The 22,164-nt window shown below is 38.8% G+C and overlaps 1 protein-coding gene across 1 annotated transcript in view; it reads left to right on the forward strand.

Moving 5' to 3' along the window:
• DAPK1 (death associated protein kinase 1) overlaps window positions 1–22,164 on the forward strand; it is a 98,861-nt gene that overhangs the window by 22,435 nt on the left and 54,262 nt on the right. Inside the window, exon 3 of the mRNA XM_015849289.2 lies at window positions 19,759–19,980. Coding sequence (XP_015704775.1) covers window positions 19,759–19,980 — 222 coding nt within the window. The remainder of the gene's footprint in view (window positions 1–19,758; window positions 19,981–22,164) is intronic.

Here is a 22,164-nt window from a genome sequence, read left to right on the forward strand (position 1 = left end):
TGCAGCAGGGGTGGTTTCAGATGCTTTCTGTAGGGATGCAGTGTTTATGAAGTATAACTAGAGAATGCCAACTTGCTGGAAAAAATATTTCTGGTAAAACTCAGATTACAAAGTCATTTCTGAATTCAGAAACTATTGGTTTAACTTGGAGCTGTGATGAAACACGTGTTCTCCCTTAACCAAGTGGCCTAAGTAAGCTTACTTGTTCTCTGTCAGCTGTAATATAGCATGTCTACAATATATGGGCTGCTATGAAGGTAACACCTCCAGTGTTACTGTGGTGGCCCTCAACATCACAGGCAGATGTTGGTGATATGGCAGTAAAGCTTTAACCTTTCCATTAGTATTACATTACACGCTGTTGCCCTGTGACAGATGGCTTCAGAGGGACATTCTGACAGAACAGTGTCTTACATGAAAGTGTGTACAAAGCAAAGGTGTGTCACTGAATTCCTCCATGTGGAAAGGTGGCACCCACTTATATTCATTGATACTTGCTGAACATTTATGGAGACCAAACAGTGGATGTGAGCACAGTTAAAGCTGGATTGTTTGGGCAACATTTTCCTAACAGCTGTGTCGTCCTTGAATCTGTGAAACAGTGAGCCACCTCCACTGATGCAGGTTTTTATGAGCGTGGCATGCAGGTTCTTGTTCATCGCTGGCAAAAATGCATAGCTAATGGTGGTAACTATTGAAGAATAGTGTTCTGTAGTTGAGAACTTGCTCTATCAAATAATATCATCATGCTCTTTGTATCTGATAGAGTTTCCATGGAAATAACTAGAAGACATTTCTTTTGGAGCAACTTGCATGTTGGAAGTTGAGGGGGGTAGGGAGGATAGAGTGAAACAAGACTGTTATGAATAATAATACTACAGTGGAAAAATCTACAAACATACCCCATGATGAAGACAAATGTTTCTGAAATGTATTCTGTAGTTTATGCACGCCTTTGCTCGTTCCTTGTAATGGAGGGAGGAAAGGATCCTGCTTGCAGCTTGGGGTGGTTGTTATGCTGATGTCTCTATGACTACATTTTTGTTCTGAGGTTTAACTCTTAATCTGAGTAGAAAGATCTGCATTGATGAAAGCTGAGTCTGATGCGTGTGAATCTTTTGTAGGCTGGCTGAATTACTGTAGAAAGTGAAACTTCTGCTCTGCAGTGTTACTGCTGATAAATATACAACCGTTTTGGATGACAGATTTCCTGGCATCCTGTTACTCAAAACCAAACTTAGAAAAAACACTTTCTTTTTTGGCACAGAATCTGAATTTTAGGAAACAATATTTTTGGCAAGGCTGATGTAAATTTGAGAGGTTTTTGACTTCTGTTTGTTCTTGCTGTTAATCACTAATATAAAATGTGCATGAATTAATGAAAGTATCTGTATGTTGCTTACACTGATCTGTAATTTTTCCTTCATGTATTTACATATACTGTTGCTAACAAAATAGTTTTCAAGGTGTTCAAAAATGTCATCAAAGTATGCATGTGGATCTTGGATTGCTTTGTAATACTGTCAGTGCAGTTAGGACTAAGATGTCTGAAGGTAGTTTCTGTGCAGTGTGTGTGCTTGCAGAAACACAGCTGGAGCGGAGTTGAGGTTCAGAGGATGCATTCATTACCAATGGAAATATTGTGAGACAACTGTGGCTCCAGACAGCCGGCTGTCAGTGCACATGTTGCCTTGCAGCATAGCTCCAGTCCTGCTGTGCGTAAGCAAGTGACTGCCTCTGTCTTGCTGAAGTTTCATTAAGAGCTATGTAACACAATCATCTTTTCATCCCAATACATCTTACACTAGTTTTCTGGAAAGCAAGCAACAGTTTATCACTGTGGAACTTAACCCTTAAGTACTCTAGATGAATACTGGAAGTATAAAAGTCTTGAGTTCCAGTTCAGACTTCAGAGATTCAGGTGAGTTCTGGATGTTTTAGATTGGTAGTGTTTATGGAGGCCCTTTTCTTTCACATCACCTTGAATCTGGGTTACTGTGTCTTTACTTACCTTTCTTGAGGTATGGTAATTTTTCTACTTGTGTACAGTAAGTAAGATACCGGTTTAAAGCATTTGAGAAGATATTTGCTTTTAATGATGAGCTGGTTTATCTGCAGTATGAAATTAGAATATGATAAGTATAGATGGCTTAAGCCTCAAAATAAGATTAACTGGAGTGCCTGCAAGTGTAGAAAAAAATGTCATTTTCTGGATAGCAGCACTAATGCTGAGAATTGAAGCTTTTAACGTTCTTTTATTATCTAAATGGATGTTGCTGGCTTTTTGATCATGGGTTAAAGCAAGCACTTACGGGCAAAAAAGCATGTGTGTTGAAAACCATACAAGAAAAATAAGATGGTTTTGCAGAGGATGTGGATACCATTAAAAGCCTGGAACACAAATGGATTGAGCCCTTAAGGATGGTAGGAGGGTTGTTATTTTATTACAGTCAACTAAATTGAGCCAGTGGATGAATAAAGTGAAGATGTACCTTATCTCTCTTCTTAATTAGATATAAGCTTTTTCAATTTTCAGTGATTTACTGTTATATATCTTTATTTTTTTATTTTTATTATTGTTATTTTTATTCTGGAAGAACTAAACAGTCAGCCCTGTGAAGAAATGGCATTCTCCTATTTTATCTAATTACAGCTGGAATTCTAATTGGAAGCCTCATTCTTGTTCTACATGGAGCACTCACACAAGAAAAATGTATGTTTAACCTAAGCCTGTGTAATTATTCAGTAGTTGTGCTCCAAATTTGCTGTCTCTTTAGTGCTTCACAACAGTACTTTCCTGCCAGATCCTACCAGAGAATAAGAACAGCATTCTAAATGAAAAATAAACACTAGTTTTGGCACAAGTGTTTATTTTTTTAATCCATAGCTTCAGGAAGCATACTATGACTGTTGTTCTTATATTCTAAAATAATCTGGGTGCTAAACAAAACCACTGTTGAAGTTACATGAAGTGGTGATCTTTAGTTCAGCATGTTTCATCACTGCATGTTTGAACATAAAAATATATAAACTGAATTGTTAGGCTGCAGTCTGTTCTTCCTGGAAGGAGTGAGGTTAGAGAGTTGCATTATGTTAAGAGAGTTATGGGTGTTCTGTAGTTTTTGTTTTTGTTGTTTTTGTTTGTTTGTTTGTGTTTGTTTTTGGTTTTTGTTTTGTTTTTCTATTTGTTCATTTTTAAAGGTTATCAGTTATCCTGCCTTTGGTATCTCAGCGTTTGAATCTGTTCCGTGTACTGAGACTGTACAAAGTGTGCATGCCTCAGCCCTTTCTGACTTTGCAAAGACTTTTACAGAATGGTATAGGTGCTGTAAGTTAGTTATAGGGAGTAAGCCCGAGGAAAATGAACGTGCTGTTTTTGGTTAGGTTGTCCCATTTAGTTCTATTACTGGGAGACTGTTGATCCTGATTGTTATAATGGGGGTGGGAAAGAAATGGAAGGATAAATTATGTTTAGAGTCTCGGAAGAATAGTCTGTTGGAATTAGAAAAGATGTCAAACTTCGTATGTAGCAGAATTCCCAGAAGTGAAAGCATCTTGGCAAGTTTAGGAGTTTCAGATGGTTGTGCTTTAAATGGGGTTGTGCTTAAAAATGGTCTGGCCTTGGGCCTGACCAAGTGGTTGGGTGGGTAGAGTAAACATCCGAGAACTTCCTACTGAAATACCATTGGCTAATGAACAAAATTTTTTGTGTATGTGAGATTGGGATGTGGGGAGAACATGGCAAAGGAGGGGAAAGAAAGGCAGATACTATCCCTATTGCTTCTGATTAAACAGCAGGATACGTAGATTAATCTTTTTGCCAGTGCTGCAGATTGATGGGTAACCATATGATGTGCCATCTGCTACCTAGCTGGTATGTTGCATTTAGATGTTGCCCATGGATGTTTTTCATTTGTGTTTTAAGACACTTGTTACAAGTGTTATTCATCTACCAAGTAAGAGAGAAAGTAACTTCAGAAAGTAAGAATTTATTTTTTTAAATGAGGTATGTAGAATCTTTTAAGTCCTTTATTTACAATTTACTTTCAATTCTTTTATTTAGGTTACAGTAAATTATTTGTTTAAAACTGTGTTTTAACTTGCATGCACTAAACTGAATCCACTCAGTAAGTATGTAGCTGAGAAAGTAATAGGTCGGTCTCATTGTTTTGTTCTTTGTAACATATACACAAGTTTCTCCCTGTGTAACAAGTTCAGTGTGCCGGGTAAGTGCAAAGACCACATTTGGGGCGCAGTTCTGTGCTTAAACAGAGGAAAATGAGAAACTCTGGAGACAGCACTCCATTTAATCCAGAAATAAGGCAGAGTTGTTTGGCTTTGCGTGGTATTTCTTGAAGTATGTTTCTTTGATGTGCCATGCAATTTTATTAAGAAGGCAAGCTGGGCAAGTTTTGGAAGGAATCCAAGCGGTTCTGAGGACACAACATTGTGTGCACAGCAAGAGAAGAGTTGTGAAAAAGATCTCTCCCCTACAAGGCGCAGAGTTCCAATTCATGACTTTAGCTATGACTGGGGAGGGGATGTTATTGCCTGGACATTCTGTGGGTGGTGCGTGTGCCAGGGAGCATAGGGAGGAGGAGAGGAGAGAAGGCCAGAAAGACTGAGGAGGAACTTGTCGTATTTCCATGTTTTAGACACTGTAGCTTTAGTGTCTGCCTCGATCCCAACAAGGATCAGAGAGGTGGACCTTGAGGCTGGAGGGGAGGGTAGAGATTACAGAAGTCTTGAGTTAAGAGAACTCAATGAAGAAAAGAAATAAAGCAGGCTGACAACTGTCAGAAGAGTGAAGAGGAGGCCTTTTGGTTCTGTTACAGGAGCACAGCAGTGGGACTAAGCAGAAGGTGAAGGTATTGAATACTGGAGATGAACAGAAAGCCTTTGAACCTGTGTCACTTGTTCAGCAATCTTTGTTTCAACAAAAGCGAAAGACAAACAGGTGTTTTATATGTACTGCAAGCCTTTGACTTAACCCACCATTTGGTCAATTTTAAGTGTGTCTGGAAAAAAAACCAAAAATTAAGTTCATTTTTACAGTTGCCTAAATTGAGGGAAATAGACTTAAAGGAATTTTGTCAAGATACTCAGCTGAATTTAAGAGTAGGTATTAGATCACATGAAAAGCAGGACTTTTAGCTTAAACTCTGAAACTGGCTAGGAGCAGTGCAGAAGTTTTAAGATGCATCTTTCAAAGCATTTTCTTCTAAGCAGTGACTTCTGAAGGGCTTAGCTAATGAGTTGTCAAATCTGCCAATTTGAGTTTGAGTACTAACTTATTTAAAGTCCTGCGTAAATTTAAATATTTAATATTTACAAGCTGTGATGAAATACCCTTGACGGGGGCTTACAGTGATATACTGTATAAATAAAATATTTACTGAAGTAAGAATCTTGTATGTATGCAGTATTTGGTTTGTCTGAGCTTTCCTTTCTGTGCTGTAATTCCTCTACTAATTGTTTTTTGAATGAAGACCATTGTTATCTTTCAATAATCAAATTTGTGTTCAGTGCAGATAAAGTACTCAGACATGGTATTCTTCATGTAATTATAAAATTTGCTATTTTTATTTCTGATTTAAGATGTACTTATAATTTAATATCTGCCTGTATTTTGGGTAATGTTCTTGAACATCAGTTTATATTTGCCTATTCTATGCTATATGACAAGTTAATAAAATATGTAAATATTTCTTTAATAAAGTGTAGTTCAGTAACATCTAATTATATGTCAAGGAGATGGTCTGCATAAAGAAGATGTAAATAGCCTCTGTTCCAAGCAGTACACATGCTGCTGTTCTTTCAGGTGTTTCCATAACTGCTTTCACATTGAACTGCACAGTGAGGTATCTACAGCTTTGAGTTTCATGATTCCCTCCACACCCCCCAGTATGAAGTGACATGTCAGTGCTCAGGAATTGAGCAGGAGAATTTGCAGCTTCACAGGGAGATCTGGTATTATTCAAAGCACATTCTGTGCACTGCACTGTTCAGTTTAGAGCTCTGATTGGAAACAACGCCTTGCATAAAGGGAGAAAATGCTGGGGCTCTCAGATGAAAGAGAGGACTATGCTTTAATTTAGTAGCAACTGCACTTGGCATGGTCTGTGCATCAGCCTTTAAGCTAAGTACATCAACAGGAAGCAAATATTACAGGTTTTTTACCTTCCCCTTCCCCCGCACCCAGATTCTGCATTTCTAGTTAAAACCTTTCCAAGCACAGTAACGCAGTTACTGCATACCAAGAGGGAGGATTCAAAATATCTAGATATTCGCTCCACAATGTAGTAGGTTAAACTGTCATTGTTTCTGCAATGCTTTTGTTGTATTATATTGTGATTCTGGCACGTTTACTTGAGCATAGAGAGTAAGTGAAAATGTTTACATGTGCTGGATGTGAACAGGAGGGAAGGTTGGTTTTTTGTTTTGTTTTTTTTTGTTTGTTTTCCAAATTTGTTTTTAATTTGTCCTCTGCTTCACTCCACAAAATTTAGCCTAGTCCTCACAAGGCTACATCTTTATGTTAAACTCCTTATTTTCAGAAGTGAGCAACATCTACAATTGAATTTTACTGTCAAGCTGCTGATACTTAGAATGAACTTCTCCCTCTGTCTGATGACCTATACTAGTTAATAAGTGCTTTTGGTGCTGTAATTGTATGCACAGGTGTGTGCATGCATGCCTAAACAAGTTTTAACTTGTTTTTCATTAGCTGTGTTGGCAAAGTGGTATCATTGTTCTGTGAACAGGAGAACATCGTAAGCAGATCAATTTCTTCCCTTTAAGCAGTGTTGGGCCCAAGGAAGGTGTATTGTTTTTACTTTAAACATAGGGTGAAATATATGTGAAAAATATATTGGAAATACTCCAAATTTAGCTTTTCTTAATTATTTAGCTTTTTCTTCATGACAATCCTTGGCAACAGGAAAAAAAGCAATGTCACATCCACTTTAAGAAGAGTAGACAGGATGACCTGAGGTACTGCTGACTTCTCAGCCTTACCTCTGTGCTGGGGAAGATCAAAGCACAGATCCTCTTGGACACTATGCTGAGGCACATGGAAGAGTGAGAGGTGGTGTGAGAAAACCAGCATGGCTTAACTAACGACAGGTCCTGCCTGAGGAGCCTAGGGGCTTTCTGAGGTGATGTAACTGCATTAGTAGATGAGGGAGTACCCACTGACGTCATCTGTCTGGAACTCAGTAGAGCTTTATTCAGTAAGGCCCCTGTTCACTGCAGATGAGTTGGACTAGGTGACCTTTAAAGGTTCCTCTCAGTTCAGGCAATTCTGATTCACCTCCAGTTGGACCCATTCGATGAATTAACTTCTGCTTAACAGCAGCTGTTATTCTGGAGTGCCCTGTGGGGTGAGATGTGGTCTTACCAGAGGCTGTGCTTACATAGCACTTCTGTAGTGAATCTTGGCAATACCAGATACACATTTTATTGTTTACATTTTTGATGAGGCCCATTAAGTGCTGTAATGCTATGATAATCTGGTATTGTGAAGGTAGCATAACTCTTAAAACTGGCTGCTTATGCATACATGTACATGGATCAAAAGTAAGTGCCCTTCTTTCCATTTCTTTCTATTTTAGTCCAAACTCTTGTAATTATTACTCTAGAATTTTTCATACACTAGTCACGTAAAACAAAGGGCATAAGTGAAGTATAGGAAACAGTAAGAAATATGAAATCTGTCTTCTGCTCTGTCATGGATACTGAAGTGCTCTTTTGTGCTTTCATGTTGTTATGTCCTTCCTTAGGACTGGAGGCTCTTCAGGTTTCTAAGAAGATAATTATAAGGCTGAAAAATTACTATTCTTTAAGCATTGTAAACATCTAGAAAAGTATAATAGTATATATAAAAGTTTATATTATATAAAAACTAAAAAAATATATATATAAAAAATTATATAAAAGCATAATAACGGACTCCAGTGCAATCTAACTTCAGAGTAAATTACAAATTTCTGCTAGGTAGCTTAGCCAATGGATATGCTTAAAATGTATAATTTCAAAAGTACAATTTTAAATTCAAAACATGTGTATACTTAAGTCTAGCCTATGTGCTTTTTACAGCATCTGAAACATCAAATTATGGTTGTTTTGTCTGAACTGCCATCTGTCATAGATACTGCCAGGCTACTTCTCTCTCCATTGATTTTGCCAATAGCTTACAGTTACACTGTTCAGTTTGTATTTGAATAGGTAGTACAGCAGAGGGTTAAGTTGATCTAGGCAGGAAGTTTGCAGGTGACTTTTATACACTAACTTTGATTTTTTTTATTTTTTTTTTAATATTTTGCTTAGCATGTCATATGAAGGAAGCAGATGTTTTGGTGTAATCACTTTAACTGAAGTATTTCTGTTTCTGTTGGAGAATAATCAAACTTTCATTGGCACATACTCTGGGTTACTGTATTGTGAGCAGAGTTCTTCCAAAACTCAGTAATGTGATGCTAAAAGACATTCAAAGTCAGAAATCCAGGAGAACTAAGAGATTTTTCTTGAGTTAATAAGTACATAAACACATAAACACATCTATGTGTCTGACAAGGAACTTGAAAGTTAGGAATAGATCATGTCAGAATATTTGCTTCACTTTAGCAATGATTGCAATTCCCTTTCCTTATGTCTTGCTTTTTTTTTTTTTTTTTTTTAACTTCACTGTTTTCTAGAATATTTCCAAGGAATGCTTATCAGCTTCTATTTTACTGATGAGTAAAAGTTACAACTTCATTTAAACTTTTTAAATGTCAGAAATGTTAGCACAACAAGATCACATAACATTATTCTTCTGCTTTTCTTTGTATGTACAGTACTTTCCTGTTTTTACAGTCAAGTTAATTTAGATCCTTTTATGTATGTATCTGTATTCTGTAGCTGGAAAAGGCTGTGTATGTAGCAAACCATCAGGTTTCAGTAGTCTTATTCTCCGTGTGCATTCATGTAGCATTTGAGCATTATTTTCTCTTCAGCTTGGTGCTAAGAAATGCTATATAATGTTCAGCTCTTCTTCTGGCTCTTCTCTGACGTGCTTCTTTTCCATGTGTCTTCTGTCTTTGTGCTGTGATCATTGCAACCTTTTTCAGAACAAGTTTTTGTGTGCAGCAGGAGTATGCTTCTTGTGATTGGGTGCTGCTCTTTCATATTAGGAGGTAGCCAAGTACTTAGAGCATTGCTGGCTTAGGCTAAGGGCAGTCTATAAAAATACTTTTCTCAGCCAGAGATGCACAGTAAACAATTGTGCTGTCAAATTAGAGATAGGTTTGTGACTTTAGGTTCTTAAAGTGTAAACTTGTTACTTTCAGTGAAGACTGTTTAGGCAGAGCTGTTTTGATTTTTTTGTTTTGTTTTTCATAGAAATTTTTGTTTTGTTTAAAAAAAAAAAGAGCTGTGATCATTTATTCAGCATCCTTCAGATACAGACGTCCTGCAGTGCTCTCTTCTTTGCTTTGTTTGCCATCTCTGTTCAAAGCTCTGGTATTTGGGAGACTAAATGCTATTGCCATTTTCTTTATCCCTACCAGTGAATTAAACTTTGCAGAGCAAGGGAAGGAACACAGACATTTTGAGCACTGTATAAGCACATCCACCTTTCAGATCTTAAGCAAGTGCAGTATGAGCAAATAAGCCTGTCCTGAATTAATTCCCTGTGTGGCTGCAAAATTAAAAATGTGATTTTAAGATAATGCAGGGGAGTCATGCTCTTTTTCCCCTCTGCACTGCCCTCCATGTGTCCATGCGCATGTATCTCAGTTTCTTCATCCATCAAGATGAATGAAGATTGTGCCTCAAGGCATAATGCTGGCAGTGGACATAGCTGTCTTTGACCATGGTGAATGCAGACTCTTACCACCACTTTGCTGTATCCAGGAGTGCTCTCTTGTGCCAGTGACTTACCCTGCCCTGTTAATGTTGATGGTAGCTTATCTCTTCAGTTGGGCAAGTCTAACACGGAGCACTTAAGGGTCACTGGCACACATGCAAGCTTTCAGTTACCTCTTAATGTTTGCCCTCTTGTGCAAGACTGCAAAGAAGTGGTGATGGAGAGGGATCCAGTTGGATTCCAGTTTGGCACTGTAGCAGAGCTGAAAACATAAACATTATTCGCAAGTTTTAGAAGATGGAAAAGAATCCTATGCATCTATAGCCCTTTTTCTAGAAGAACAATCTTTTGCTTTGGAAAAATCTCACTTAGGTGCTGATACCTACCTGAGTGTTTGGTGAGAAATAACCCATTTAGCAGGAAAAACTCAGATGTCCTCTACCACGACTGCACATGAGTGGTTGTGCTGAATGATGGGTGGAGCTGAGGAAGATGTGGAGGTGGCTGTTCTTATCAAGAGAAAGTGAACGATGAGTTCCCTTGCTCAACTGTACATCCCCCTCTTAGTGTCTTGTCATTTTCCATGCAGTTTCCTTTCAGTAGAATTTGGAGAATGTTAAGCCATTAGAGCAAAGACAGTTATAAAAATATGACTTTTAAAAGTTCTCTTTAAAAAAAAAAAAAAAAAGGAACAAACTGGAGGCATAAATCTCACCAGTTTAGGAGGCAATGTCCCAGGTCATTCTGATAGGTTTGCATTATGTAACTGCTTTCATTTAAATCTGTAACAAAGCAATAAACCTTTTTTCACAGGTCTACAATATAATATTTTTAAAGCCTGCGTCTTCTCAGTACAGATACTTCTTCCACAGGGGACAGTGTATTGCAAAAGTATTTGGCATGGTACAAAACACAGAATTCTCAAAATTGAAAAAGTGTTTCCACATCACAAAAAGTCTCAGATGACAGAAAGAGATATGGGTAGGTAATTAGTTCAGTCACAGCAGCAAAAATCCACAGAAATGCAGTTACCACATGAAAAACGTAATGTGCAACATTTCTTGAATTAAATCCTGTGAAGGTGATTTTTTTCACCTTAAATGCTGTAGTGGTTTTACTTAAATACCTGCAAAAGGAGGAAGCAGTTTTTAATGAAAGGTATATGCTACCAAGACACTTGCTTTGTCTGATGTACCTGTTTAATGCCGCTACAGTGTCCTTTCACTGAAGCAACATGAGCAGATCCACTTATCCCTTCAGAGGAGACTTCTCATTTATTCAGGTTATCTTCAGATCTGAGGAGTGAAGATGAGGGGTTAAAAACCAGTCACCTGCTCAATTGGCCTTCCCTGCTGCAATGCTCAATGAGAGAAATTGACAGTTGTGTTTTGGATTTGTGGATTAATACTTCAGCACAAGTACTCTGTTAGCTTTCCAGGAACAGGACATCATCAAAACTTGGGGGAAGATGTTTGCTGTTACACTTTGAGGAGAGTTCAGAAATGAGAGGGAAGTGTGAAGGTTTTTAGTCTGCTAGAGGCTGTTCTTGGGGGGGAAGCAAGTAGCTGTGTAATTGACTTGTGATCTGATAGTATTGAGCATCTTTCCAGTGGGTAAGAATGATTTTAAAAGGAGAGCAGTCAAATAGTGAAAGCAGTAATATCTGGATCTTAATACACCCCCCCCCTTTATTTTTTATTTTTTATTTTTAAATAAAATGCAATAAATATTAGAAATGCACCAAGATATCTTGTTACTGATACACTGTTGTATCAGTATAGCGTCCCTTCTTTATTCACTTTCTCTGCTTCCATTAGTTCAGTCCATCTCAGAAAGGAGCATGATTAATTCCCCTACACTTGCACATCTGTGACAATAAATATTAGAAACTGAGCCCTGGGGCTTGCTACCTTCTTGCTTAATTTTCACCTCCTTTGGAAGGTTCTTGTCGCAAGAATTTTTCTCATTACAAAAACAGCTGATCTGGTAAACCTAGTACTGTAGGCTGGGAATGGACAGAAGTACAAGTTTTGGAACGGGTGATGAGACTGCCACCCCTAATCACTATGATCAGCCCTCTGAAAAGGAAGGCACTTCCTCAGTGTTAGGAGGATAGATTCTAAAACATCTGTGTCTTTAGTTTCATAATTCATACTATTCGTAATTCATACTAGTGGTTATTCTGTAATCTCACTAATCCAGGATCAATAAAGAGTGTGGTGTGCGTGCTTTATTGAGGATTTTGTCGCTTCTTTCCATAATTTTTGCATTTATCTATATGTATTATGAAGGGCAGCACATGTTGTCTTTATAATATAAAAACAACAGAGAAATGTCATGATTAATAGGCCAGTGGGATAAGTACTTGTTCCAAAGCAAGTCAGAAAATTCACTGGATGTGGAAGCTTCATGCCAAGTATTCTGAAAAGAGTGGATTCAGGCTAGCAATTAGCTACTGGTTGAGTAAGAATTACAAAATTGCGAAACAAATTACTGTTATTAGCAGAAGTACTTGTTCTCATGTCAAGCTGTCATCTTCACTGTTGAACCTGCTTCTGCCATGTGGAAAAAAAAAAAAAGACACTTTTTTTTATGAGGGCTTATGTTTCTTTAATATAATTCTCTCCTGTACTTAACAGTGGTTTCTGTGACTTGGCCACTTCAAATCAAACTTGCAAAAGCAAGAGAAACTTAAAAACTCAAGTGCTTTTTTTTCTGTCTTTGAAGAAGCTAAATGAATAAATATTGGATCTGAAATAAAAGATCAGTAGGAGAATGTGTAATACATTAGCCTATACAGGGCTGACTTAAACCAGCTCTGTTGCTGCAGTTCTACAGGCTAAAGTCCAGTAAATACCCTTTGATTTACACCTCTCCTTTGCTTTTAAAGTAGAAGTTTAGAGGGAGCTGTAAAACAGCAGAGCTTAAAGAACTCTGGAGTGAAATAGCCCCTTTGATTGCAGATTAAAAGTGATCTGTGAGTACAGCATTTAATAACAAACAACTAATTGTGGGGTTATGTGCTGAATAGCAATAAGGTTGTTGAATAACTGGCACTTAATCTAGATATATGTTAGTTGATAACTTTCTTGTACTCTTGAGCAGTGGCAAAGATTCCTGGAACCCCACATTCTGATAAACTGTAGATGGGAGCAGTCTACAAAGTCATTTGATTTTAAGCAGTATATTTGTTGTCTTGTAACACTTTTATACTGTGATATATACCCTGTGCTGAGTATCCTTGAAACAGTTACAGTTTGAGGGAAAAAAAGATTGATAGTGATACATAGCTCAGAAAAGAGGAGATCTACTTGCCTTAGCTGGTCTCCATTGTTTCAGTGCTTCAGTCTCACACTGTAATGTGATAGTTGGCTCATTGCCAACATCAGATTAAAGAACTCTTAATGTTAAAGGCATCATAAGCACGATGTGTCTTTGTGGAATGGGGATACTGGAGATCCACTGACACCATGGAGAAGTCATCTTTCTTTAGCTTACAGATCTGTAACCACTGCCTGTTTAAAATCATGTGCTGAATGGAACGTTTTCTATTTAGAAAGAAGTCCAAAATGCATTACTATCTTCTGTGAAGAAATAAATTAAAAATAATAATAATAATTTAAAAAAATAATAAAAAATTATGTCATGGACTAAAGGAAAAATATCAGAAACTCAGGCATCAGAATTCTTTAAACACCAGCAGCATAAGCTTTTTCAGCGAGAAGGACTTCTCCAGAAACAGTTCCTCCTGTTTTATTTTGCTGGCCCATGGTATCAGAGGTGAATGTTTGTGGCATGGCAGTAGTGGTTGAACCTTCCCACCAGTATTCTGTTACATGTTGTTTCTGTGTGACAGGTGGCAACAGAAGGGCACTCTGACAAAGTGGAGATGTGTATGAAGCAAATGGGTGTCACTGAGTACCTCCATGTGGAAAAAATGACACCTGTGGACATTCATTGATGCTTGCTGAACATTTATGTAGACTAAATGGTGGTGGCAGTGGCCCCTTGTTCTGGACAGACATGTGGATTGTTACAGGTGTGGCGTGCAGGCTTGCTCATCTCTTGTAAAAATGTGTAGCTAATGGTAGTGACTATGCTGAAAAATAGTCTTTTGTAGCTGAGAATTAACTCTGTGAAATAGTGTTATTGTGTTCTTTATTATCTGTTGTAGTTTCCATGGAAATAACTAGAAGTTAATACTTCAGAAGAAACCTATGTACATAACTCTAAATCCTAGACAGTTTTTCAATTTTATTAAATCTTCTTCCATACCAAAATGTATTGTGTATCTACATATTTCAGTGTTACTTTGTAGCCCTGGACTTTCTTAAGCCTGATATTAGTAGTGATTCTGTTTTTTGCTTTTTTATTAATATGATAAAGCAGTAACTGTTGTAAAACTTCTGAGGCGAGTGTTGATAAGAAAGTGGTTAACCTTAATATTTCTATGACTGAAAAGGTCTTATATATTTCCTTACTCTGACTAACGACTATTTAATTGTTTTGAGATTAATGTGTTGTTTTTTTTTCTCTCCTTTTTGCAGTGGTTGTACATGCTGTTGAAAGAGAATAGGTGTTACATGTGCACGCACACAGAGTAAATTGTAAGCTTCTTGGAGCTGCGAATCACTTAGCTGCAAGATCATTATTTATGTGCTGTTTGAGTGCATATACAACTGCAAATCTGTGGGGAAAAAAGTGGTAATAGCTTATAATCAGGTTGTGGACTGTCTCACTTCTGCAAAGATTGACATTCTTTTCAAACATGGAAAAAAAGCCATTTTTTGTTACTGGGCAGAGAACACTTTTGTCTAGCCCCAGTATTTTCCTCTGTATAGTATGGAGAGATGAGGACGTTTTTAATAAGCTCTGCTTCAGAGGGGTAACTATTATGACAAGGACACAGTTCCCAGAATTTGTCTGATTTTCTGTTTTGCTTTATGGATGTAACTTCTTAGTATTGTAGTAGAGCCCAGGAAAAAAAATAAGAGTAGAGAGTGTAACAGGAATTCTGTGCCCATTGGGATTAAGCTAAAAATAACTTACTCTTACTGGTTGCTTCTGTCAGTCTTTCTTTACAGAATCATTTAATTTTGTGTATACACATCATGTGATGTGCAGCATTTTTATCCCATGATCAGCTCCCCCAGATGTCTGTATAGCATTCAACCCTGTGGGTGAATCATAAGCAGAAATATTTTGCTTCTTCTATTGTGCAGTTTAGACTTACAGGCAGAAAGCCAGTTGACCAAAGTATGAAGAAGAACTTTTTACTTCCTTCTGACCCTTGAGCTGGATTGACTTGTAGAAATGCCTGTATCTGCTACCCAACTTTGCAATTGCTCTGGAGCTTTGAACTCTCTGAAATGTGGATTGCTTTTTCAGTAATACTAAATGCCTCTGTATCTCCAGAGGTGTACATATTTTGTGAGAGTGTGAGAGAATTACAGCTTTTCCTTTCTATAAGCAACAGCCTAGGGCACTGCATGAGCACTTCACCACAGCAGGGCAAGTAATTGAGTGAGTACACTGCCCTGAGTTGCTGCCCTGTAGTGCAAAACTGTACAGATCCTGGAGACCAAATCCAGAGTCTGTGTTGATTGGAGAGCTGTTGTGGGGTTGAACTGAACCAAATATAGAGGACTGAGGTACCATAGAGTGTCTTTTCTAACCCTCTGCTGCTGTTTTAGGACATCACAGCTCTTCTAGAGGTCCTGTACCTTGTCTTCTGGTCCCATACAAGTTTCCAAGATCATCTCAGATGACTCTCAATAGCTAAGTGCGAGCTAATAACATATGTCTTCCATCTTATACCTAATCAGAAATAAGATACAGCTGGCACAGCCCAAAGCACAGGTCTGCACACTACAATGGGCAGGCAGACTGTGTTCCTGTTGCAGTGAGCCCCCTGTCCTCTCCTGCAACTAGTTATACTAATGAAGAACTGGGGGGCATGGGGCAGTGGCAAAAACACTAACTTTCTCCTAGAAGGGCAAGGTGATATTCTCCACACAGTGGTGAAACCCCTGCCCTGTCGCTGCTGAGCAGAGCAAGGCAGTTTGAGAGAGAAGGAGGAATGGAAACGGATACCAGCTTGGTGAAGTGGGCATTGTTCATCCCGACCATCCTCTGCTCCCCAGGCACCTCTGCAAAATTGGTTTGAGACCCTGGAACTCAGAGAGGTGAGTGAGGGTGTGGAGGGAGGTCCACCCATGAGGTTGCCTCGGGTGAAGCAGTTGACCCCATGCCTCAAGACTGCCTCCACCAAGAAGGACAGAAGGGTGGCTGTCATAGGCAACTCCCTTCTGAGAGGAATGGAGGGCCCTGTATGTCAGCCTGACCCTACCCACAGGGAGGTGTGCTGCCTCCCTGGGGCATGGGTCAGGGGCATATGTTGGAAACTTCCTGGATCAATTTGCCCTTCTGATTACTACTCCTTATTGATAAATCAGGCTGGCAGTGATGAAGTCACTGAGAAAAGCCTGAGGACTATAACGGAAGACTTCAGGGGACCGTGGCAGGTGGTTGGAGGAACACATGTGCAGGTGTTTTTTCCTTCTATACCTTCAGTGGCAGAGAAGGATACTGAAAGGATCCAAAAAACCCATCTCACAAATAATTGGCTTAGGAGTTGGTGCAAACACAGGAATTTTGGCTTTTTTTTGACCACGGGGCAATTTACTTGGCACCTGGCATGATGGCTGCAGATAGGGGTAGCCTGTCTCCATAGGGTAAGAGGATCCTAGCTGAGGAATTGGCAGGACATCCTGAAAATAAAACTAGTTATGAAGGGGGAAGGGGAGAAAATGCCCCTGGAAAGGCGATGGAACAGCTTGTGCTGGATGCCATCTCCAGACAATTAGAAGTAAAGGAGGTTATCAGAAGTAGTCAGCATGGGTTCACCAGGGGAAAGTTATTCTCAACCAACCTGGTAGCCTTCTATGATGTTGTCACTGGCTGGGTGGATGGGGGGAAGATGGTGGATGTAGTTCTGCCCTGATTTCAGCAAGGCATTTGATACTGTCTCCCATGGCATTCTTATAATAAAGCTGAAGAAGTGTGGGATAGATGAGTGGACAGTGTGGTGGGTTGAGAACTGACTGACTGGCAGAGCACAGGGATCGTCGCTGGCGGTGCAGAGTCCGGTTGGAGACCTGTATCTAGCGGTGTTCCCCAGGGGTCAGTGCTTGGTCTGGTCTTGTTCAACATCTTCATCAATGACCTTGACAAGGGGATAGTGTCCACCCTCAGCAAGTTTGCTGATGATACGAAGTTGGGAGGATTGGCTGACATGCCTGAAGACAGTGCTGCCATTCAGCGAGACCTGGACAGGCTGGAGAGTTGGGCAGTAAGAAACTGGATGAGGTTTAACAAAAGCAAGTGAGGGAGGAATGATTGCACGTACCAGTACAGTTGGGGGATGACCTACTGGAGAGGAGCTTTGCAGAGAGGGAGCTGGGCGTCCTGGTGGACGACAGGTTGGCCACGAGCCAGCAATGTGCCCTCGTGGCCAAAAAGGCCAGTGGCATTCTGGGGTGCATTAAAAAGAGCGTGGCCAGCAGGTCAAGGGAGGTGATCCTCCCCATCTACTCTGCCTGGTAAGGCCTCATCTAGTGTATTGTGTCCAGTTCTGGGCTCCCCGGTACAAAAAAGACAGGGATCTCTTGGAAAGAGTTCAGCAGAGGGCCACAGAGATGGTGAAGGGCCCGGTATCTCCCCTATGAAGAAAGGCTAAGTGAACTGGCTCTGTTGAGAAGACTGAGAGAGGACTTGATCCATGTCTATAAATATCTGAGGTGTGGGGGGCAAAGCGGTGAGGCCAGAGTCTTTTCAGCAGTGTGTAGAGACAGGACAAGGGGAAATGTCCAGAAACTGGAGCATAGGAAGTTCCGCATGAATGTGTGCAAGAACTTTATGGTGAGGGTGACAGAGCACTGGAACAGGCTGCCCAGGGGGGCTGTGGAGTCTCCTTCTCTGGTGATATTTAAGACCCGCCTGGACGGCTGACCTGTGTGACCTGGTGTAGGGAACCTGCTTTGGCAGGGGGACTGGACTCAGTGGTCTCTGGAGGTCCCTTCCAACCCCTACGATTATGTGATTCTGTGATTTGAACATTTGTTGGGCCCTGTTAGGCAAATATGGCCTTTGACAGCTTTGAGCTGTGAGCAGTACAGTTCTATCTTTAGAACATATATTTGCAGGGGAATAACGAAATATGCAGCAGAATTTTTTAAAATTCCGTGCCTTAAATACTTTTTTCTCAAGGGAGGTAATGTCATTTTACAGATTAATTGATTTCGTAAAATGCTGAACATGTTGATAGTGTAATTGAAGTAAAACCAAACTTTGAATGCTTCTCTCTGTGTTTATTTCTCTGGCTTTCCGTGGCAGAGTGCAAAGACTCCCCTGTAAGTGCTGGCTACTGCAGAGCCTTTCTAGAAGGTGAAGGCTGGTGTCTCTGCCCTGTCTTCTGCAAGGAAGTCACTCGGTGTGGCCCAATGGTGTGGCCCAGCTCAAGACACTTTGTCACTCAGGTCTATTTGTGGTGATAGTGGCAACCCAGCAATGTGAAATATGTTCCAGCTGATCCAGCCCTTCAGGTTTATAAATCATGAGTACGATTTTATTCTTACGTTGATTTTTGGAACCATTGGATGATTTGAGTTGGAAGGGGACTTAAAGATCATCTAGTCCAAGCCAACTACCATGGAAGTTGGCTAATTATCGTGTAATACTGCTTTTATCAGTTATTGGCTATTTTCAGTCTGTCATATGCTCCTTAATTGTTTACTTATTTCATCAGTGCATCTTGCCTGAGCAGATTCTTGGTGATGTAAATGGTGGATTGTGTTCATTTATGGAAGATTCCTACATGGCATCACTTAAGTGATGCCCTTTTAGCAGGTGATGCATCATTTTGCAGATCTCCATCATTTGTGATTAATCAACTACCAGTACAAGTTAGCTCATCTTTCAGGTACTGATGGGAGTTGTGCGTGCCTATATGTTACACCTCTGTGCAGATATCCAAGCCTGCTAAGCTTGTCTTTGGTTTAACATTTGCTATAAATCTACTTCAAGGGACAACACTTATTGGCTTCACTTTAGAAATTTAGAAATTGAAAAACTTCTGAAAAATTTCTCATTAGTATTCAGTAGTTTTTTGTACAATTAAAAAAAAAAAAGAAAAGAAAAGAAAAAAAAACAACAGAATTGCTAGAGTTTGAGAAAACTTAAGAGGAAAATTTAATAGTATCAGAAATACTGTTTTTGCATTCGATTCTTAGAGTTTTCTGTTCTGACATGCTATGTACAACTAGCAGTAGTGTTATTATGTACCATCAGCACCTTCCTTGGTTTGTATTATGATGACTTCAGGCCTGGTTTCATGTTCAAATGTGTCCTTAAGGTAATGATATAATAAATGCAGTTCTTTGTAGTACAATGAATAAACCACAAAGCAGTATCCTGAAACAACAGTATCCTTTTAGAAACTAAATAAAATAAAAATACTTTTGAGTATAGAGTAAAATGAGCATTGATAGATTGGCAGAAGCTCAGCTCTTGGGGAAAAAAAATTCTCTAAGATGAGTGAAGATGGAGAAATGCAGAACCTTCCCCCACTAATTCCCAGTGCTCACGTGTGTTAAAAACCTAATGGTCTACGCAGGCAGTGGTTTTTTAGTCACATATGCTGAAACGTGGGTATGTGTGCATGTGATGTGTCTGTAGAATTCGTTTGGCTTTTTTCCAGATATTACTGTAGTTTTCACAAAAATCAGTCACATATTTCAGCGGAGTTGGTAAGTTGGAGTTACAGCTGTTTCTCTCTGTAGCAGCAAATAGAAACTACTCCCAGTTCTAAACATTCTTGAACCAGGTATGCATCTTTCTGTTCTTTGTTTCAGTGGGCAGTTTGCGGTAGTGAAAAAATGCCGTGAGAAAAGCACTGGTCAGCAGTTTGCAGCAAAATTCATCAAGAAACGGAGAACAAAATCTAGCCGGCGTGGCGTGGGCCGGGAAGATATTGAGCGAGAAGTCAGCATTCTCAAAGAGATCCGGCACCCTAATGTGATCACCCTGCATGATGTTTATGAGAACAAAACAGATGTCATTCTTATTCTGGAACTGTAAGTGACTAGAGATTTGGAGAAGAACGACAGATTTTTGGGGTTGTTATTGTAAAGAAATTAAGATACTTCAAGAATCATGATTTAATGAGTCTTTCTTACCACCCCAGAGGTGACTGGTAATAGCCTGGGGGTTCTTTTTCTTCACATTGGAGTTGTCGCTTCTTGATTTATACATCTGTTTTTCACTCTAAATGTGCTACAGTGGTTAAGTACATTATACTTAAGATTTTTTTTCCTGCTTGTTATTTTAATCATCATTACTGTTCTAAATCCAGAGCAGTGTAGAGCTGAATGAATGATTTCAAGATTAGAGCAAAGGGAAGTACAGATTCTGGGTGGAAGTTAGTTTAGCAAATTTTGTGATATTTTGTTTTGATGTAAAGTAGCATTGCTGAATTTATTTTTTTGCTCACATAGCTGAGAATAGAATTCTCAGAGTTCTTTCTTGTTGAAATGTAAACGGAACTTTCACATCCTTGTTTTAGTTCCCATTTGTTAATCTGGTTATTTGCTGACTGACTGAGGTAAACATGTTAACAGAGAACACTTTGCCATTGCTTCAAGTCTGACCTCAGGATCCTCAAAGGCTGCAGGTTGTCAAGTTAACCAGTATTTACCCTTCACAGCTTGTCAGTGTCTGCTTGTGGGACATACATGTCTCTAAATTGTTTGGATGCCTAATGCAGGCTGTATTATTTCTATATTTGTTCCATACCATATAAACATTTCAGAATGTGTATTTCATGCAAATACATCTGATTTGTTGTGAGAATCTTGGGCAATGCTTCTCTTTTCCTTTGCTGTTTATGTGACTTTTTTTTTCTTTCCTGTACATTGTCTTCCTGTTTACTAGCTTTCGTAACTGATAATTCCACATGCCTTATAAGGATACTTCAGTGTGGCATGTTTTCAGTTGTGTACACATAGATTTACAATAGAGATTTAAGAAATAAACTGCAAATTACCCTCTGGAGTTCTGTACCAGTTATTAGCTATGATAAATACATTTGTAATACATGAAAACATTTTTATTCTTCTTTTAGTCCTGCATGTAATTGTTTCTTGTAATACTTGCTAACATCTGGATGTTGGCTTCTTTAGCTTCAGATTTATACATTTTTATTAGTTTGAGTTTGTGTAAATGAGAATTCTTTTAAAAAAACTAAGTGATCGACTTGTAAAAAGTATGAACTTCATAGTTTCTGTCAGAAGGTCTACTACTACTGATGCTCAAAACTCTTTTTAAAAAAAAAAAAAAGTGTACTGAGTACTTTTAAAAAAGAAGAAAAAAAAATAGCATGATATCCCTCCCCTTGTTCTCACATTCTTCGTATATATATCCTTACTGTTATCATGTTGCTTCTTCTGCACTGCTTTCTTTCTATTCTGTAGTCTGTCCACATGAAATTCCAGTGTCCAGTACTTAGGCTATGAAGAAAATTCAGTAGCCACAGATAGTCATACGAGGAATGGAGCTGTTCCTTTCTTTTTTATTTATTTTTTTTCCATGTGGAATAAAAGCTCCTTTGGTGGCAAGGCTGCCTTGTGTGTCTTTCTGTACCAGTTGACTTTTATTGAAAGGAAACAGTTACTGCATCCTGCAGGACTTAATGTTTCATAAAACACAGCAGACTACTTGTGTAACTATTTATCTAATCGTATTGCCAAGTTAATAATCCCAATGTAGCGTCAGATTTTTCTCCACTTCTCAAAACCGTTTCATGAATATTAAACTGAAGAAGTGCTATTTGTGGTATCAAAAGGTAGAGTAAAGGGTCAGAAAGGAAAAGATGATACACTGGCATTCTCTTTCTAAACTGAATTGCTGTAATTGCTGTAGAGACGAGTTTTACTATCTTTAAAATCACTATGGTATCATGTGAAGTCATTGAAAATGCAAAAAAATATTTAAGTATTTAATCCTTTTTTTTTTTTCTGCTGTTCTGATACTCATATTTTTTCTAGGTGCCTACTCCTCTGACATTCTTTGTTCTTACAGAGCAATTTCAAGCAAATCAGAAATGAAGCAGAAAACTTATTTAATAACCTCTGAGAACCCAGGGTAGTGACAGTTTTCTGTACTGAATTTTCTGTATTTCTTTCTTGAACTAAATTCTTCATATAATGCATATTTTTCCCCTAGGATGTATGTTCTTGTATGACTTCAAGATGAGAGAGTGT

The sequence above is a fragment of the Coturnix japonica genome, chromosome Z (genome assembly GCF_001577835.2).
Source record: "Coturnix japonica isolate 7356 chromosome Z, Coturnix japonica 2.1, whole genome shotgun sequence".
Lineage (NCBI taxonomy): Eukaryota > Metazoa > Chordata > Aves > Galliformes > Phasianidae > Coturnix > Coturnix japonica.